Genomic DNA, 20,756 nt, shown 5'->3' with positions numbered 1-20,756 from the left:
GGTGGCCCTGCATGTGGCAGGGAGTTGGAGATTCATGATCCTTGAGGTCCCTTCCATCCCTGGCCGTTCTGTGATTCATTCTGTGATTCTGTAATACCTTCATGGAGGTGAAGTTCCGCGGTCGGTCAAACTGAAACTCCATTTCTACAAAGCCCGTGCTGAAGCTCTCGTTTTTCCATCCCACGTAGTCGTAGCCTGGCCACACGCGGTACTGGTGGCTCTGTGTGAAGTCATCCAGCCCCAGCACGCCGTCCGTCAGCTGGCCCAGACCGCCATACAAGTGCCTGGCCAGGAAGAAGCACAGTTACACAGCTCAGCACCCAGAGCTCAGATGTGAAAGCGCTCAGGTCCTTTGGCTGGCACTGGGAAAACAATCCTTTGTTTATTCTTAATGCATCGTGCACAAAAGCCTCATTTCCTACAACTGGGCTACAAACCATTTATTCTGTTCAAGCTGGGACTTTAAAGCCCTTCCCTGCCTGAGGAGGCAGGAGTTTTTGCACTGAGAGCAAAACCAAGCTGTGAGCAGAGCTTCTCAACAACAAAAATGGAGACTACAGAAAGTGGTACTGCAAGATTCCCAGACAGCAAACTGCAGGGCAGCATTTCATCACAGAGCTGCATGGAGGCACACTGCTCCACGCAACCTTGGGGAAATCAGTGGGGAAAGGTTTGCAGGAAGGCACAGAAAAGCAGAAAGAAAAAAAAAAGCAGTGAGACCCTGGGCAGCTCAGCCAGTTGTAACTGGGGTTATTTTTGGCACTGTTGCTTGTGCAAGAGGAGAGCGTTATCAGTTCCATTGGCAAAGCTGATCAGACTCTTCTCCCAGAACCCTGTTTTGTTCCTGAGAGTGCAGAGCTCACCAGGTCAATGCTGGAAAGCTGTATAGAGTAAAAGATGCCAGATGTGGTACATTCCTGACCCATCTGCCTTCTGGTGTCATCCCTGGAACGTCTCCCTCAGCCTCTAGCAAGGAAAGAGCAAACAGTTCAGCAGCATTAGTGCCCAAGCTTGCTCCCTGGGCTTGTTTTGTTCAGCTCCTCTAGGAAGTCTTTGTCACCTGGGCTGCTACACATGCTGGAGATCCCACAGCCCATTTCAGGTGAGCCCTCAAATCAGGATTTGTACAGGTACATATGCCCTGTGGACTCCAAAGCAGGTTAACAGTTGGACAAGGGAGAGCCCCTTCCAGGCCAGTACAGCACACAGGCTTACGTTTAGCTAGCTCTGAAGACTCCTTGCTTAACATAGTGAGCTTTGTGTCTGCATTTAGACCTTCCTGACAATCCCCAGCAAACTCAGCATCCTAAGCTAGCACTGGACTTGTAAGTGTGGTGGTACTGAAGCCAGATGAGGAGATGGGTAAGGCTGGAATGTTAAACTCATTTGTTATGATTTATGTAGCTTCTTTCTGACCAAGTAATTCCCTTTTTTTCTTCTATATCCAACCCCCACTACACCAATGCAGTTTGAAAGTACCAGATGTTAACCTAAGACACGGGTACCTGGTACCTCACTATATCTTTCAGGCACTAAGAAGGTCCTTTCTCTTCCCATATTTCAACCTTCAGCATGACGTAACACAACTTCACAAAAATCACCTCAAAGTATAAAGAACTTCAGGTAAAAAAAAATTAAAGAGGAGTTGATGACAACTGCAGTTGGATGTAGAATGAAAGCACCTTAAATTATGACAGCACGTCACTGAAAAGTCACTGTTGGGTCACTTATTAGGCCCACTCCTGCACAAATAGAGATATGCTGCCCCAAGAGGACATCCATACTCAAGTACTAAAAAGTTTAATGTCTTTTAAAGGTGCTCAAGTGTGCAAACAAAGTGGTCACACAATGTCTACAAGTTCACTGTTATTTAATATTTCAGAGACTGTCAATGAACTCTTTCCAACTCCCAGCTGTTACATAAACCAGAACTGCCTTAGCATAAGGAATGTGCCACCCAACCTAATTAATCTCAGTTTTGTGAAAAATTAATGGGCCTTGTAACGAGTTCTCAAATTCCAGTTATTTTAAGGTGTTTTTGTTTTGTTTTTATTCCAAATTGGAAAAGCATCATACCCAAGAAATCTCCACAGTGAGCTATCAGCCAACCTCCCCTCATACCATGTTGGCAGTGGTGCCTCTGCTGACTTGAAGCTTCCCACAGGGAGTGGGAAGTTTTCCAAAGTGTTTCAAGTCCATCAGGGCTTTCTCAAACAGAGTACCTCAGATCTGTATAGGAACTCAGAGGTATTGAGTGCAGGCCTAGCGTTCAGCTGCTGTGTACTTTCATGCCCATTTTACACTAGAAACTTCCTGCAACAGTTTGAAATGCAGCCTGCATAAGCAACAGAGGCAACTGAAGAGAGGAAGGATCTTTATCTGTCCCAGTGACACACAGGCTAAAGGTCCAGCCAGATCTCCACTCCAAACTGGGGCAACAAAGAGTAGCAGCACCTTACGATGTGCAGTATCAAAAAACAGCTTAAAGCTATGCCTGACCCAACAAAGAAATAAATACAATGGATAAGGTCAAAATTAGACACCAAGACCACCTCATCACATCATGCAGAGATGGAAGCCATGAACAAAGACAACGTGAGCTGTGTAACGACATTCTTTTCTTTGAAGAGAAGCACTGACAACTTCCAGTAATAAAAAAAACTCGTTTCCTGACAGCCTTTGCCATCTAAGAATGAAACTGTTATGTCATGAGCCCACATCCTCTAAAACAGGAACTAAAGGCATGTCAAAGGGCCTGGAACAAAGCCACTGAAATAACACATGCTTTGGAGCATTAAGAGGACAGCTTGCAGCTAGGGAGGTCTCACCAAAGAAGCATCTGGGATACGAGATATTAGTGATGAGGTAAGTAAGAAAGAAGAGATGATTTGCAGAAGGACTGAGAGAAAACAGGATGACTTCTCCCACCTGCGCTCCTGGTAGCCATCATAGGTCGAGTCATTCAGATAAACGATAGGAAAGCCAGGAGCTGCTATTGTCCCTCCTTCGGGGATGCTATAGGATGCCAAACCATCTAAAAAAGAAGGCCACACACCTCAGAAACACAGCAGCAGCCGCCTTCCGTTATCTCTGCCCACACGACCCTTTTATTTGTGATGTGGACCAACAGAAGCAGTTCTGTTGGTCTGGAATTTCCTCTGCATACACAGGGACACAGGTGAGTCCCAGTCAGTGTGATGTGAGGATACTCTGCAGTGAGGAGCAACAGCTACTTACCGTACCAGACACAGCCATAGAGCTCCACCCTCATGCAGACAGTCATGGGCAGCTCTGTCACAGGAATCACCCGGACAAAGCGAGCGATGATGGGAGGCCGGAGATCCTTCAAGACCACATCGTACGTATCAATGTTGCCTTGTATTACCTGGAAAAGAGAAGTCCTTATCAGTAACTTCTCCTTGCTGTGCAATCCATGCGTACGGCGCTGTAGCTGCATCCCATCAGTGTAAGACTGGGGAGTTGTCCCACGCAGGATGGTTGGCACCTGCTGCTCCCCTCCTCCTGCCTGCTGCATGGTTGACAGGGTGAAGGGCATTGCCACTTTGCTTCCTGCCCACTGCAGACCCCTACCAGGTAGGACTATGATGGAGAGGAGAAAGGCAGGTGAAAGATGAATATATATGCGGACCACATGCTGCAGAGAACTTTGGTTACTTGTACGTAACCTCTCTGTCTTCAAGCAATTCTCTGTGCACATTCAAAGGGCAAGTAACTGAGCATTTGCCCTCATCATTAAATTACCTTGTGGAGTGTCCTGATACCCTTTTTCTATGAAATGCTGCACAAGACAACAAAATTTCAGAGGTACCGCAGTGCCTGGTGGATGGAAGTGCAAGCAGCCCTGCCAGACACCACTGAAGTACAGTCTGATGTCTCATGGACTTTCACCTTCACTGCAGTTCTGGGAACAGTCTACTGCTTATGCTGACAGTCAGCGTGTGGAAATAGCTGAACTGCCAATCTCCCAGTGATGGACACAAAGCATGTAAGAGATTTCTGAAAGGACCTGCACCTATGGAGACCAAATAAGAACAATTCTGACATCAAGAGTCACTCTTGGAAGGATGGAAGCAGAGGTTGTTCAGAAGACCATGTGGACTGCAACTCGTGGTGTGATGACAATTTAAAAGATGGGGAAGGCCAATAAAAGAGCAGAAAGTTGGCTTCATCTTCACATCAGCACAGACTGATTGTGGCTGAGGAGTGTAATGAGAACTGAATGGTCATGCTGTACTACAGAAGGAAGCCACTCACAAAACTGCATCTCTCTGAAGATGATGAAAGATGAATAGTACAGAAAGGCTGCTAAAATGGAGAGAGGTCACACTGTCTGCTCAACTGTGCTGGGTTGGCTGTGAAAGTTTCCTGCACCTGGTTGCACACATCTACGGATCTGCACTGTGCCAGCAACTGCCCTCAAATCCAAAAGGTGACTCGAGGGATGAGAGACCTTGCAGCAGGATCTGGGTAGATCACTGCATAATTACTGGTGACATGGAATTCAACAAGGGCAAATGTGTTCAAGAGCCATTTGGATAATGACCTCAATAACTTTTGGTTAGCCCCAGAGAGGTGCAGCTTTGACCATCTTTGTAGGTCGCTTCCAGCTGAACAGTTCTACCTTTGGTAAGTAAGAACAGTCAAAAAGGATTGTTTCTGCATCTTCAGGCTCCTCAACAGGCTTTTAATTAGCAGCCTCTTAACATCCCTCTTCCTAAGAGAAGCACCCATGACTTTTTCAGTGAACCAGGGACATAGCTAATTCCTGAAGTCAGGAACCAGGAGACAGTGATTAACCTTTTCAGCTCTCAGACAACCTAATATAGGAGATTGAGAAGCCAGCTAAGCTGGATCCACCACACCTTGCTGACAGAAAAGACCTAACAGAAGACAACATATGGCAGAATCTCACTGCAATTAGATTAATTTTCCTCTTAAGAGGTATTTCTTATTCTGCCATGGCATTGCAGCCAGTCGTGAAGAATCTCGCTAAGAGGAAGAAAGCTTCAGCCACCTCCCAGTCTCTCAGAAGAAAGGTACCCCTGCACCAGCTCCATAACAGAAAAAGACATTTTTTTTGCCATATAGAATGGTAAAAATAAGATAGATTTTGTCTAACACCTCCACAAGCTGCCACTTGTTGAGCAAACTCAGCTGTGTGTGGACAAACTCAGCACCTGCCTCCAGCCTTGGCCACTGCTGATGCTGACCATTGCTCCCAAAAGCACCAGGAATGAAGCAGTGCTGCAGGCATACCATGGCATATGGCAGATGCTAGATACTATTGTGGGTCCAGAACTTCACAATCTTCAACGGCACTGCTAAAGGAGAGCACCATCCTTAACTGGTGTCAGAGTCAAGGGGACAGCATCTTAACCCTCTTGTACTTTGCATGCTCCATGACTCAGTACCTACTATACTCACAGAATCACAGAATGGCCAGGGTGGGAAGAGACCTCAAGGATCACGAAGCTCCAACCCCCTCGCTGCATGCAGGGCCACCAACCTCCACATTTCATAGCAGCCCAGGCTGCCCAGGGCCCCATCCAACCTGGCCTTGAACACCTCCAGGGATGGACGGAGATCCACAGCTTCTCTGGGCAGCTGTTCCAGCACCTCACCACTCTCTCTATAGAACTTCCCCCTGACATCCCACCTAAATCTTCCCTCCTTCAACTTAACACCATTTCCCCTTGTCCTGCTGTTATCTCCCCTTTCAAACAGTTGACTCCCCTCCTGTCTGTAGGCTCCCTTTAGGTACCGAAGGCTGCAATAAGGTCACCCCACAGCCTTCTCTTCTCCAGGCTGAACAAGCCCAGCTCCCTCAGCCTGTCTTTGTAGTGGAGGTGGCTCCAGTCCCCTGATCATCTTCGTGGCTCTCCGCTGCACCCTCTGTCTGTACTCACCTTCCTGCCCTGACGATCCTTCCAGGAGATCCAGCGCTCCCCGTTGCGGCTGTAGTCAATTCGATAAGCACGGGCAAATTCTTTGCCTGTGGCACGGGCATGTCGTCCCTGAGTCCCAATCAAGGTGATGAAAAAGAGCTTATGCAGGTCGATTTGGAGGAACTGTACATCTTCTGGTTGCAGCAAGCCAGCTGGGCACCAGGCTCCATCGCCCTCTTCCCTTTGTAACCTGGGGAAAACACAAATTAAAAGACTTCACTTCCAAGGACCAATCCTCCCCAGTAGCTTAGAAGACACCTTAAAACTGAGAATTGAGCAAAAGAAGGGTAACAAAAACCTCTCCCTCTTGGACTGACTTTTGAGACTTCCCAGATTCCTGCAGCCAGGTTTTCCTGCTCAGGACAGCCCCTCCTTATTTTAGATACCTCTCTGTAACCATTACAAGTCATTTCTGTCCCAGAAGCAGTAATATAATGCTGCTCAGATACAACTGAGCTAATCAGTAGGAAATGGTGCATTGCCTGCTTTTTAGTATCGGGCCTAGGAAGTGCATATTTCTCCTACATCTCACACAGGGAACTCTGTTCAACCTCCTCTCAAGCACAAAGAGGAGTTATCTTAATATACATTTAAGAAAGCAAGCTCTGCCCATCTACAAACTGTTCTGTGTCATCTCAAAGTATCTGTCACATTTCCTTCATTCATCAGACTTGCTTGTGCACGACACTGCAAGCTACATGATGCGGAACTCTGTCTTACAAGTTGAGCACTGCAGTACCAGATGCAAAAATTCAGGTTTTTAATCCTTGGAGACTGCATGCCAAGAAGAGCATGGCAATAGAACTTTATAACCACAGAACAGCCCGAGCTGGAAGGGACTCATCAGCAAGTGGAGCCACTAAAGGCACCAATGCCCTACCTAGACTTGTCTGAGTTTGGCTGTGCAAGCCAGCAGTTGGTGAAAGTTTCTAATGTGGACACAAGAAGACTATGCAGTCTCTTCAGCAACAGATTTCCTAGCAAACAGGAAGCCCTTGAAGGGTCCTTGTCATTCTGACAGCAATCTCAGCTCTAATTGATGGACTTAATGAGTGCAGTCAACCCCTATGAACCAAGGAAAGAAGTACCCAGGAGACACTACAGGTCAAAGTAGTGGCAAGAGAAAGACAGCTCTAACAAAGTCAGCTGGGGACATCTTTATGTCTTCACCCTATGGACATACAGCTATCCTGGCAAGCAGATTTTGATAGCACATGGTAAGTGATGCCCCACGTATTTGCAGAACTGGGTGTAAGCCAAAATAGTATAAATATAAATAAAGCATTATAGCTAACTCGAAATTCAAATCTGAGTTGCGTAGAAACTATAGGAATGTTTGACATCATCATAACAAACAAGTCTGAGGAAAGTCAGATTTGTGAATATTTTGAAAATATCAGCTTTGAGGTAAATGAAACAACAAAAATGAAGAGCCAGGCTCATGAGAAACATGTTAGTACTGCTCGACCTTGAGAGAAAATCCTCAAGCTGCTTTTTTACAATTCCTCAACTCTACATTTTCGAGGTTTTTGGGTCCAAGTGGACACAGCTCATTTGTTCAAAAGGATGCTGTTGAAAATTCATCCTCATCAGTGCTTTCCTACAAGTTAGTTTCAAACACTCTGCAAGAGCCCCTGGGGCGTTGACTTTTAAAGTCCAAATCCATCAGCAGATCAGTGTTGGAAGTGACTTGTAGAAGTCCAGTCCAATCTCCTGCTCTCCACGGGGCTCAATCCAACACTACGCTGTGCTGCCTTGAACAGCCAAATCCTGAACTGCTCCAAACACTGAGACATGGCCACATCCCTGGGTACATGTCTGACATCTCACTACTTCATGGGGAAAATTCTTAATATTGAGTCACAGCTTCATGTGTTGCAAGAATGAGTTTCTTTAACAGGGAAGCTAAACAAATATATTTTCCTCAGTCACATATTGGATAATTTCAAAAGAAAAATCAAAATTTTGTATTTTGCCATACGTTAGCCTACCGTGCATACTGGGGTCCTGTGGAATCATACCACTGGCTGGAAGCAGTGATGTCTTCATCCCGTATCGTGCCTTCATGCATTCCCAAAGGGTAACGGCATGTAGCTGAAAATAGGAACCAAAGCAAGCAAAAATCAATACCAACTCTTTAGAGACCAACAGACAAGTTTAATTAAAAGACTGCCATGCCTAGGGAATAAACATGATAAAATCAAGAACGCAAATAAAAAGGATGAAATGCTTTGTAATGGCAATAAACTAAAATTATAAGTACTGAAATACACTCAGTATCATTCAGCAGAGTCCTGGCAAGACAAAAGCTTTACAAAAAACAAGAAACCCAAAATCATACTAGTATTACTAATTGCATGGACCCACTCTACAGTGAAATGTATTGCAACTGTTTTTTTTGATCACAGGGCAGTTAATTCAACCCTGAGCCCACTGGCAACGGATGGGCTCCACCAGTCTCAAAGGGGAAAAGCATTCCAGCCTAGGAGTTGGCAGGGCTTACTGAGACAGCTTCAGACTAGGTTTGAATGGGGAAAGGGATAAAACCAGGCTCGCTAGAAATGAAGGAAGCATGCCAGGGTTGGAAGTGAGGCTGGTAGGCTAGAATTAAATCTGGCAACCACTGTAAAAAGATAATTAAAATGTTTTTACAAATATATTAACAACAAACGGAGGTCCAAGAAGAACCTCTATCATTTATGAGATGCAGTGGGGAATATTAGAGTATTAGAAGAAAGAAGAGGCTGAGATTTTTGATGCCTTCTTTTCTTCTGTCTGTAATAGTCACATGAGTTGTCCTCAGGGTACTGAACCCCTGAGCTGAAAGATAGAAATGAGGAGCGGAATAAACTCCAGCAATTCAGGAGGGAACAGTTAGCAACATGCTATTCCACCTGTACTGCCAGAAGTCCATGGGACTGGATGGGATTCACCTGAGGGTGCTGAGCGAGCTGGGAGAAGTGATTGCCAAGCCCCTGTCCATCATTTCTCAGCAGTCCTGGTTGGCTGGGGAGGTCCCAGACAACTGCAGACCTACCAACACAATGGCCATCTACAAGAAGGGTCAGAAGGAGGATCCAGGAACTACAGGCCTGTCAGCCTGACTTCAGTATCAGGGAATATCACGGAGCAGTTCATCTGGAGTGCAATCACACAGCATGCAAAGGACAAGCAAGGGATCAGCCCGGCCAGCACTGGGTTCATGAAAGGCAGGTCCTGCCTGACCAACCTGATCTCCATCTATGATCCAGTGACTCACCTGGTGGATGAGGGAAAGGCTGTGGATACAATCTACCTAGACTTCAGTAAAGCCTTTGACTTTGTCTCCTACAGCTCTAACACTGCAGGTTAGAGCAAATTGAGCAAAGTCCACACTGCTCACATTGGTCTGTCACTACCTGTGACTGGTAAGGGAAGCAAGCATCTCTCTCCAGATAAGAGTTCAGACTTGGTACCTCAAAGGAGTACAGACAACAGCTCTGCAAGCTCACCACAGCCCAGTGCAGCAGCTTACAAGTCTCTGCTTGGCCAAGCTCTTCCTTCTGATGTCATGTTTTGAATGTCTCAGAATATTAGAGATGCTCAAAGTCTTAATGTATTCATTAAGCCTCAATATTCAAAACAGGCAAGTGAGATATCTGTCAGACTGACACCAATAGCAGATGAAAAAGAGTTGTATCGTTATTTGAGATTAAATCATGAAACAATTAAAAGCAGAACGGTCATTGGTAAATCCTGGAAAAGGCAGAAGCACAAAACCCACCTCTAGAACAAACTGTTCTACAAACACTGAATGCTGAGTGCAAATAAAGTCAAACAGCAAATCAGCAATATATATAAAATATATAAAATATATAAAAATATATAAAAATATATAAAAATATATAAATATATAAATATATAAAATATATAAAATAATATAAAATATATAAAATATATAAAATCTAGAAAATCTAGAAAATATATAAATATATAAAATCTAGAAAATATATAAATATATAAAATCTAGAAAACACCATTACACAACTGTCTGTGTTCATGGTCATATATGGAACATATATGGAACACAGCCATTACTTCCTTTCCCATCAAAAGGTAGAGAATGCAACATATTATGCACAAGGAAAGGTCAACTGCCTCTTTACAGAAGAGATTACTAAAGCATGGCAAAGATGACTTACATCTTGAACAACTCATGTAATCAAGGTAGCTGAGCATTAGGTAGCTGAATTCAAAAACAGTGCATCAACATATCCATCCTTAACCTACTAAGCACTCGATGAATGCCACAGGTTCACATGGCCTCAGACACCAGCTAGGCACGCTCACAGATCTGACAGCACTAATGGCTACCAAATGGACACACAAGTGCTTGCACAGAAAGCTCTGAAGCAGCAGACTGCAGTGAGCAGAGGCAGCTGGGGGACAGAGCTGTAAGCCTGTTCTGATACTGAACAGTAAGCTTAGAAAACCAAACTGGCCTCACATGTCTTAACTCTTGCCTGTCCCATCAATAGACCAGTACAACTTGACCAATTACTGGAAAGTTATGCTCCTGACTTGTGGGTGAGTATCTGAAGAGTTCCCAAAAAGGCAGAATTATCACCTGAAAGCAGAAAGCGCTCTTGTGATTCTGCAGTGGGAGTCCTGTCTGGTCACATTTTTGCTAAAGGTTAACAGCATTCCCTGCAACAATGCCATACGAAGGGCAAATGGAAACCAGAGCAGCCCTGGCACTGAGGAATGCACTCTGAATGCAGCTGTGACTCACAGAAGCAGAAAGCTCTCACCAAAAAGCAAGTCCTTTTGTGCAAAAAGCCCACCTGGGCTCTGCCACCCAGCAAGGACCCCTGCTCAGACTTTCCCAGTTCTTCATTGTGCACCCAGGACACACACCCCTGCCAGGTAGACAGGAAGGTCTGTCGCATCTCTCGTGAGATCAAGCATCTGATGCTGGGCTAAAGGACTAATACAGGATCCTTCCCAGCCAGGCCTGGCATCATCCACAAAGCAGCCCCTTGGTTCAGGGGGCACCTGCTCTGCTAACAGGCAGTGCTGCAGACAGGCTTTGGAGATGCTTCAGATTGCTTCTAGAGCAGCTCAGAGCAAGACAGTCAGTGGGCATTGCAGCCAAGGAGCACCGGCTGGGCCAGGTCTGGATGGGAACAGGGCACAGCCCTTGAGACAGAGGCAGCTGAACAGCTAGCGGAGCTAAGAAAGCTAAGCTTCTTCAGGAAGCCAAACTCAGAGGTCCTAGAAAAGCCAAACGTTCACTTCTTGGAAGCCTTGTGCTCATAGCCCACCCTCCAGCCAAGGTCCTGCACTGAGGACAGCTTCTCCTACGTGTAATTTATGTACTTATCACCACCTAAAGGGATTTGCATGTGATTGTTAAATGTTGTGGAAGTACAGAGAAAACAATCAGAACCAGCTGGCAACCCTTGTTCAAAGCTGGGCACAGGGAACAGGCATATAAATACCTGCTGAGCTCCCCCACAGGCCTCACTTCACATCTGTGTGGCTGCAGCACGACCTCAAACTGCTGCAAACATCTACAAGGGACAGTGGGGTCAGAGCCAAACACAGCCACAGTGCTTCAAACACAGCCAGACACAACAACCCCTCCAGGGCAGCACTGCTGGCTCACCACACCTTGGGCCAATCTGGACACAGATTAGACTAATTAATTTCAGACCATCTCCAGCAGCAGCCACCTTATTACGCTGATTTTTGCAATATACTGCAGATCATTATCTTATTAATCACTCAGACTTGTAACTTGCTCAGTGCTGCAGGATAAGAGGTCATTCCCCCCACAGGGACTCACAGGCCTGCACTCCCACCTATAGCTTAGCCTTGTGCCAGGTATGGTTTCTAAATATTCCCTTCCACATCTCTCTCCAGAATCCCCTTTGCTGGCTGCAGAACTGCTGTTTATGCTTTGCTAACTGGTGATTGGCTTTCCACAGTGAGCAAAGCATCTCTGAGCCAGCCTACAATTAGGTTTGTTCTGCAGGTTGTACAGCCAAAGCAATGAGGAGAGAACCAGAACTCCACACAGGCCTGCTGAAAGCACTGGAAGGAAGAAATCCACATGCCTGAGCCCTCCTGGAACTGTCAGACATTGCACATCAGCACAGTCAGAGTAAACCATCTACCTCAGCCTAGAAGCAGGCAATCGGGGACTACAGTAGCAATTATGTTTATGCCTATTCATTACATTTACACGTGTTCACCCCGAAAGGCAAAGAAAGGCTGAGAATGAAGACAGGGGAATTGGGAGATTGGAGCCCAATCTGGCAGCTCCCTACCAGGGTTGACTTCGGAGCCGGATGGCTCAGGCAGGGAGGCCAGCAGCAGTATGCAGAAGATCATGGTAGCAGTCAGAGACTCTGCGCAGGCTCAGATGGGCACGAGTCCTTCACAGGCAGCAGCTGCGATCTACATTTCTGAAACACAAAGCAAAGAGAAGATGAGAGCCCTCCAAAGGCAGGACGGCCACGCTGCTGCGTCAGCATGCTCTACTGCCATTGCCTTGTGCTGGGTTGGGCAGTTCGTGCCTTCAGAAGTGCCCTGACCTCAGCTCCTGACCAGGGCTAACTGATGGGTTAATACTGCCTGCTTACCTGTGCACCTCTAGAGCTGAAGGGTAATCCAGCTCAGCTCCACAGCCTTCTACACAGACATACCCAATAACTGCTCTTAAACAAGACTAATGAAAGCAGTAACTCCTCCATTTATTAATCAGTTTCCTCGTTATATAATGAGCACAGAAGCTGCTGCTGCAGCCAACCTGGATGGCCCAGCCAGGCTCCCCAGGCAGTGCTGAACCCAGATACGCACTTCTATCCGCACCAACTGCTAACCCCCAAATACCCAAATGTCACACAATCTAGAGGTAAATTTCCAAACCAGGGTGAAAGTAATCTCTCCCTTCGTGTCCACATTGCTGCCAACAGAGCGTGTGCACTCACACATGCAAGTACACTTAATTTCCTGTTTGGAAATGAGAAAAATAGCAAAGGGCTTAAACTCTGGCAATTTCAGTGGAAAGCCATAGTATGACCTCGTGCTCCTTAAGGTGTTTATCAGTGAGGTTACATTGATTCTTTTTGTCCACATTCATTACAAACTGCCTCAGGAAGTTCCCATCCCAGAAGACTGCTTTAGAATAGGCAGGTTAGAGGGTTTGTCTTGAACTTGAACGTTAGAATAGAAGAAAACAGAACAAACCAATAAATTAAAAGTTGCCAGTGCCAAGGAATATTTGCTGAAGAACCCTCAGAGTGGTATCAAAAAGGTAAAAATCGAATGTTAGGATTTGTTAACGAAAGGAAGAGATCATCACCATGCCAGCGCAGACACACGTTTAGGAATGGCAGAGCATCAGATGCCATTAGCTCAGAGATTTCTAACAAAAGATGGTTCTTCCCACCCCACATAACTAAGCCAGCAACTCACAGCCTCAAGTTGCCGTGGATACCCAAACAATTGGCTTTCTTCACAACAAAGATGCACCACTGGTTCCTAAATCTGAAGGTAAAACCTTTGGCTCAGGAAATCCCCCAGCTGCACATTGCTAGACACCCGGGAGCTAAATCAGGGTTAGAATCACTGAGGCTTGCCCTGTTTTTATTCTCCTTCCTAAGGATTTGCTATTGGCCATTGTCCTTGCTGGATTCACTCCATCAGAGAGAATAGCTCTGAGTCTGAAAACCAAGCTAGGGGCCTTCCTGGGAAAGCCAAATGTGGTGCAGGAGGGGGAATTAATGATGGGTGCTGTGCCCAGCAACGTGACAATATGAGCAAGAGGCAAAAATCTCACAACTGCAAGGGCACTGCCTGAGATGGAGACAGAGCAGAGAACTGCTTGGAGGGGTCTGGGGCGCCCTGTGGGTGCAGCTTGGGCTGGGAATGCTCCTTCCCTGTGTGTGTCCCACGCAGTAACAGAGCTGCCAGGTCCTGAGGGGGTCCTGGCAGGAGAACAGCGACTTAGAGACATCTCCCAGGTGGCCTCTCAGCTGGAGGTTTAACAGCTGCCAACTGTGCAGGAGTCCTCAGCTGGCAGAGGACAAGCACACAGATGCTCCACATCCTCATCACCCCCTTCAGAACACGAGGACAGCCTGGCAAGCTGGAAAGGATGAGACATCTGTGGAGACACGGGCCAGCACCCGCCACAATACTCTGGAAAGGTCCTCCGTAAGTCACCCAGGGTTAACAGCCACAGAGCACTGAAACAGATACTGCCTACTGTCAGGTGAGGACACGAGCCCTCTGCTGAGGCAAAAACAAAAGGAATCAGAGCAATCCCTGATGTGATTTTAAGCATCCAAACGCTGCGGCTCTCTGAGTGACAGGCACTGAGAGGTACTAAGGCTTAGAATAAGGACTTGCCTTTTTACTAGAGCTTCTCAAGTCACAGCAATGGCCACAATTATCCCTGCAATATAATACACGTGACATGCAACACAGACAGCGGCAGCATCCAAAATTATCTGTTTTGACCAGGTACAGAACAAACACCATCATTTAGGTGCCCATTTACCTAAAGATCACATGTCCCAAATCAAACCTATTATATAATCATCTGTCTAGCCACGTTGTTATATGTCCATCTGAACACAGTGATCAGTACATCAGAGACAACAAGAGGGTAGAGGGAACCAGGGAGAGCAAGAGAAGGCATGCAGAAATGCCCGAGCAGCATGCCAGCTCTTGGCATGAGCCAGCAGCCAGTGCAGGAGGAACAGCATGGGCTGGGACAGCACATGGGTTGCCTCTCTGATCCCATCCCACAGACCAGGGCCTTTCCCAGGGGCATGTGGAGCTCAGCAGGTCATGTAAAACCAGCGTGTCTTAAGGGAACAGCAAACTGAAACTGGAAGATGTGACCATAGCAGCCAGCTTGGTCTCCACGAAATACGCTAGGAAAGTTTCAGAGCTGGCTGTAGAGCTCACCTGCCTGCAGTTCTGTGCCTATGAAAAAGCTGCATTTGGCCTAGAGACCTCTGCTTCCATTCCCTTACCCAAAGAGGGTCCAAAATAAGCAAGATGAATCGTTGTGGGATGCATCCTTCTCCACTGATGGCAGACAGAAGACAAAGAGCTGTCTTGGACAAGGCTTATCCTGATGGCCACGGTTAAGTGAGAAGAATCCTCACCTTCGTATGTGGCAGAGAAGGAATATTTCCAGCAGATGAACCCTACTGGAGATCCCAGCAGCTGGGTTCAGTGTGCTCTGAATTTTTTCTTCCAAGCACACTTAGCTCCTGCTCCTGGACCACCACTGTGCAAGCAGCATCACTCCTCATCTTCTCAAGCCCTACCGCAGCTGTTGGTGCCTTGTGCAAGACACCAGGATGTTTTTCCACTCATCTCATAATTTAGAGGAACCTCGGCTCCACTCTGGAGCTCTTCATCCTGGGAACTGCTGTTTGAACAACTACTGATGCTGATTTCTGCTGAGGCTAAATCTCAGCTGGTAATAGATTTGATTTCCAAAGTGCACGCTTCCATGTGCTAGAGCACACTGGAATACACTACAAAATACAAGCCTCTGTGCAAACTGCTTGGGAATCATCTTCCAAATGATTTTTTTTTTCTGGGCTGACAACTCACTTTTCCTCACAGCTCTTTCAGCTGCACTGGAGTCCCTGGGTTTATGGTGTCTCTCCTCCTGACCTGCACATGTACATAGAGTGCCAACACCACAGCACAAGACCCAGACCAGCACAAACAGGATTAGCAACATCCTCACAGTGGCAAGAAAGTGTTAAACTCTGTCCTCAGACTGAATGGATCAAGTTGCTAATTGCTAACAGCTGGCTGAAGGAGAATAAAATCCTGTTACAATCATTGTGAGAGTGGAAAAAAAAAAAATCTAGTTGCTGAAAAACTCACTGAGAAATGCAATGGAGGGCAGCTTTTTTCCCAACATAGCCAGCAGATACTGCGTGTAAACACCCAGTCCAGCTCTCCATCAGCACAGCTCACCTTGCCCAGCTCCCTGTGTGCCCTGCAAGCACTCTGAGCACAGGAGGGAGCTGTTCTGTAGCTATCTGCATGAAGAAGGTGGGACTTGGAGCTCCTCCAGGCACTATTCTCCCTCCAGAGATCCATTACGGAGGTCTGGCATGTTTGCAAGCCTCTCTAGATCCTGACTGAAACTGCCATTTGTTTTAACTGGTTCCTTTGCAGATCATTACCTTGGAGTGGGACCTTCGGGTTTGTTGCAGGAATCCCATTAAAGATGCCCAGCAGTGTGCCAAGATATCCCATGGTCATGACCAAGGCTCATGGGTGTGCATCCATTTCTGCATGCTGTGTACCAGGAGGATCTATTCAGAATGGAAATATCCCCAGAGGGGGTTCAAGAACGGTCAGGATGACTGGACATTACATCCTAGCAGCCCTAAAGGCGCTCAAGGAGGAAGCAGCAAAGCCACTAAATGGGGCAATATCTGAAGCCTGAAGGAGGAGGCAGGGAGGTGTGACTGCCATTTCAAGGGCCCCAGAACAACGGCGGGGCTTTTCTGTTGCCTCAGAATTAATTGGACACCCCAACAGTCCACCTCTGGAGCACACATAAGCCCACGCAGCCCCAGTCCTGACCAAACTAAATGTGCTGATGAAAATGCTTAGCAGAAAGAGTTCCAATCACCTCCTCCCTATAAGCTCCCATTTACCAATAACAAAGATTCGCCCTCACAACTCAGCTGGCATCACGCTAAGAGCACACAGGGACAAATGTCATAAGGAAAGGCATTATCTTCTAGCTAAGCCAGCTGCCATTAGATTGGAAAATATATAATTTACATCAGGATCCCTGGCCTGAGAAGGCCAGCCACCCCAGCACCAGGGGGTTACCAGATGGCTGCAGCCCCATAACAGCATACTGGGCTCCATGAGAAGAAGGTGACAAATTTTCCCATAAGCAAACCTGAAGAACAGTCCCTGCAGCCAGCCCTGGATATAACACAAGGAGAAGTCTTTGTGTGACTAACTGGTGGGACCAGGACAGACCAAGGACCATAGAGAACGAAGGCCAACATGCTGGACACTACGGAGGAACTGGGCATGCCAGCGAGGTCCTCATGCAGGGGACCAAGGGGAGATGGCCAGGGAGACCAGAACCACGTGGCAGCATCAGGAGCGTAGCAGGGAACACAAGGCATGGCCGGACTCCACATGGCTGTGGGTGACAGCAACCAGACTTCAGGGAAAGAGGTTGGGGTTTATCAAGATGCATAAGGTAAGAAGACCTAGAAAAAGCAAGTAGCTTCAGTGTGATCTTCAAGGTGGCATTTGGAGACGTACCACTAGCAGAGAGTGCATGGAATTCGTTCAGTGACCAACAGTGCTGCAGAGTGGCACACGGGGCAGGGATAGGGACAGCACAGAGGGGACTGTGGCAGAAGACCATGGAGGTCTGGTATGCTTTGTGTACCTGTAGGTGGGTGATGGGGTTCTCAAGAAGCTGGTGAGGGTCTGAGCCTTTCCACAGCACAGCCAAAGACCTGATGAGGCTGCTGGGGGAAAAGAAAGCAACAACTCCTGCAAGATTTTAGGAAAAAAAATAATCATATCCAGGGCATTCGTACGTGGTGGATATACAACATTTGGAGAAGGCTCAGCTCATGGCCTCAAGCACAAAGGGCAACCTCAGCTGCAGCCCGGGAGAAGTGTGGGCAAGTATGATACCCCAAATGTTCCAGCATTTCCCTCTTGCCTGTGGGCTGATTCCACAGCAATGGGGTGTTCTCAGTTTGGGAAACTGCTCAGAGCTCTTCCTCACAAACCAGATTTAAGCATCAGTGAAATGCAACACAACCCATCAAGCTAACCAGGCCAAAACAGAAAACAGAGAAGTAGAGCCAGAGATAAGGAAATGCAGTTCACCGTACTGTGCAGGAGAACAGATGATAGGCACGAACAGAAGGCTCTGACCATCTCCTGTTGCCCAAGCAAAGGCATCACTTTGTCCCTTACCAGAGCTTCCTTCCTAAGCAGAACCCACAGTGGCACACGTATAGCTTTCCTCTATTCCTTACACTTGTGTTTCTCTACAGGTTTTTTAGTTCCTCCTCTTTTTTGAGGCTGTTTACTTTTTTTTCTTTAAACAATCTTTAAAGCTCAGCAGCTACAAGCTCACAACGCTCCTCCCAGACCCACCATCTCCCGCTCCGAGGCTCACATAGCAACCATTTATATGACATGTTAACCACACAGATGACAGATGGAGTATTAAGAGCACTCAATCTAAACCACCTTCCTCCCTCCCTGTTCTCAAGGGGCTCCACCATAACCTTTTACTTAACAGTGCTCAAACTCACACTCAGAAGGAGCTCAAGTTACGGAGGCTCAGAGCCGTTCGGGCTGGATGAGCTCCTGGGCAGAGCACTGCAGGGTTAGCACCAAGCTCAGAGCAGCAGTGCAAGGCTTTGGCCAGCCAGGGTTTAATAGACTCCACGGACTGAAGTTCCCCCAGCTTCCAGGCTTCAATTGCACTCTGTCTTCCCTGAAGATGTACCAGAGCAGCAGAACTCATCCCAGAGGCCGGGGTATGGCAGCAGCCCTCTGCACAGCACAGATCGTGCTCCCACTGGCTTCTATTTTTGGGAGCTATCAGGTGGCACTTTGTAAATCAACCTCATCAACAGAACACGGATCGGCCGAATGGAAACTGGGACGGTGCCATCTGAGCACAGCTACAAGGAAAGGGAGAGCTCACACGGATGGCAAAGCAGTGCTGAGTCCTCCATCCAAACCACCATCGGCGTGCTTTACCCACCAGCTGGGTGATGCACCAGGGCACATCCACAAATCCACACAGATATCAAAGTACTTCTCACTGCCCTGAGCTACATTTGTGTTTCTTTCAGTTGTAATTAGTTTTCTCTATTGACTGCTCCCTTCCAGAAAACCCAGCTCACAGTTACAGCTCCCTACCTACGCTTCCATGCAGACTGCTCCATCCAGATTCTTTTTGAAAGACGTCCAGGCCAAGCAGCCTCTTTGCAAAAGCAGAAGGGAAGCAAACAACGTGCAGAGCAGCGTGGAGCATCCAGCCCCGAGCTGAGAGCTGCTGGTTGGGCTGTGCGAGGGTGGGAGCCAAGCACCAGGAGATGGTTCAGTGGAAAGGAAAACAAACTCTACGCTGGAACTCCTACTAGTTCAGCTGGCAACCCAGTTTACATCAGAGCACCGCAGCAATGCTAGCACTACCAAATGCTGCATTTTATGGGTTTTGTAGAAACGTCCCTTCATTCAGAAAAAGAAATTTCCGTGCACCTGTCACTGACCTCATTGTGACAGCACTGCTGTCGTCTTCCCTCAAAACATTTACCAGCCCACTTTTACAGAGACCAAGCTGGAGCAAGCTTTTCCAACAGCAAGAAGCACAGGCTGTTATCACCAACTGCATTCCATGGGTGCAGGCAGCTTCACAGCACAGCTCACTTCTTTGGAGGGCAGAGCAGGGGAAGCCTGGCTGCACGCTGCTCAGTGAGCTGTGCTCACTACAAAGTGCTTTTCAAGTTTAACTGGGGAAGTGCCCAGCAAAAACAGGAGCAGAGAGGGGCAAAGTTTTGGGGTGAGCTGAATCTCTGCTCCAAGCCCAGAGAGCCAGCAATGATTTTCAGGCAGCTCTGTGTTCTGCAGGGTGTGCTATTCACTGGTACAGCTCTAAAAGATAAAGTTTAACTTCTTGCACACTGAGATGAAATGTTAATTAACTCAGTGTTCCAACGAAATACGTAGCATGACTGCAGACAGTTCAGAGAGCATCCCTGCTTACCACAATGTACTTCAAGCAATCAAACCAAATGGTTTGTTTATAAACAAAGCAAAACAAGGACACTGAGAGAGATCTCGCAGTATTTCACAGCCATGGAAAGGCAGCACAGCCGGGCCTGATGGAATCTTTTTCAAGACAAACCAGAAAGAGGAGATCACAAAATTAATAAGATTAGGAAAGGCAGGGAGGTGTAGGAAAAGTTGCAAGTCCCAGATTGTTTGAGGCAATAAGAAATATGGGAAATAAAATATACAAAACGACGATGTCTAGACCAAAGAAGAGGATCCCCTTTACCTCTTTTCTGTACTGGACTGAAATTAAAACCAGCAAATTAAAATTGAGGAAATGAAATTCCACAGCACACACGTTACGCCTCCGGGACGCACTGCCACAAAGCAGCAAGGACTCATTCAGTGCAACACGGGCACTGGATCTCCACAGTAAGAACAGCCGTGGTTCCACCAGCAGGGCAACAGGCAGGGTTTGCTGGCTGCAAGCCCTCACCCAGGCAGGTACAAGCAAAGCTGTAATTAAGGCCAGCATAGAGCTCTGTGCTGCAGGTCGGGCTGTTCTCTGCCTGCCCGCAGCCCGGCTCCTGCATTTCCCTGTTGCCACGGTTGGAGCTTTGTGTCCGCGCAGCCTCCAGCAGCTTCACGCAGAGAGCAGCGCTATCTTACCCTTATTTAAAAGAGCAGAAGCCCCACGAACGCGTTGTTCTCCGCGGCACACAAAGAGTGGATGGAATTTCAGCCAAACTATTAAATAAAAACCCGCGGAGCGGAAAGCAACCCTGCAAGGCTCCGCGGTGGGAACGGGGCTGCTTGGGAAAGTTCTCAGCACCTGGAAAAAAGGGGGTTTACCAGGGAAGTAATCACACTTATCCGGAGCGGAAAGTCCCGCAATGAACCCCTGCCAGGGCGCGGAGCAGCGGCAGCAGCCCTGCGTGCCAAGAAAGCTGCCAGGACCCCGACGTGCCACCCGGTGCGGCAGGG

At 47.4% G+C, this 20,756-nt stretch overlaps 1 protein-coding gene across 2 annotated transcripts in view; it reads right to left on the bottom strand.

The window, feature by feature from the left end:
* The window catches only part of LOC100551074 (discoidin domain-containing receptor 2-like), a 39,447-nt gene that overhangs the window by 18,294 nt on the left and 397 nt on the right, over window positions 1-20,756 (bottom strand). For both annotated transcript variants that reach the window (XM_010720764.2, XM_003211198.4), the window contains exons 2-7: window positions 12,278-12,418; window positions 7,958-8,060; window positions 5,928-6,156; window positions 3,238-3,385; window positions 2,929-3,034; window positions 98-284 (exon numbers count right to left, since the gene is read on the bottom strand). In XM_010720764.2, the coding sequence (XP_010719066.1) occupies window positions 98-284; window positions 2,929-3,034; window positions 3,238-3,385; window positions 5,928-6,156; window positions 7,958-8,060; window positions 12,278-12,341 (837 nt within the window). In that variant the 5' untranslated portion in view covers window positions 12,342-12,418. The remainder of the gene's footprint in view (window positions 1-97; window positions 285-2,928; window positions 3,035-3,237; window positions 3,386-5,927; window positions 6,157-7,957; window positions 8,061-12,277; window positions 12,419-20,756) is intronic.

Source organism: Meleagris gallopavo, chromosome 19, assembly GCF_000146605.3.
Source record: "Meleagris gallopavo isolate NT-WF06-2002-E0010 breed Aviagen turkey brand Nicholas breeding stock chromosome 19, Turkey_5.1, whole genome shotgun sequence".
In the NCBI taxonomy this organism is placed as follows: Eukaryota; Metazoa; Chordata; class Aves; order Galliformes; family Phasianidae; genus Meleagris; species Meleagris gallopavo.
This window is presented reverse-complemented; position numbering and strand designations above follow the sequence as displayed.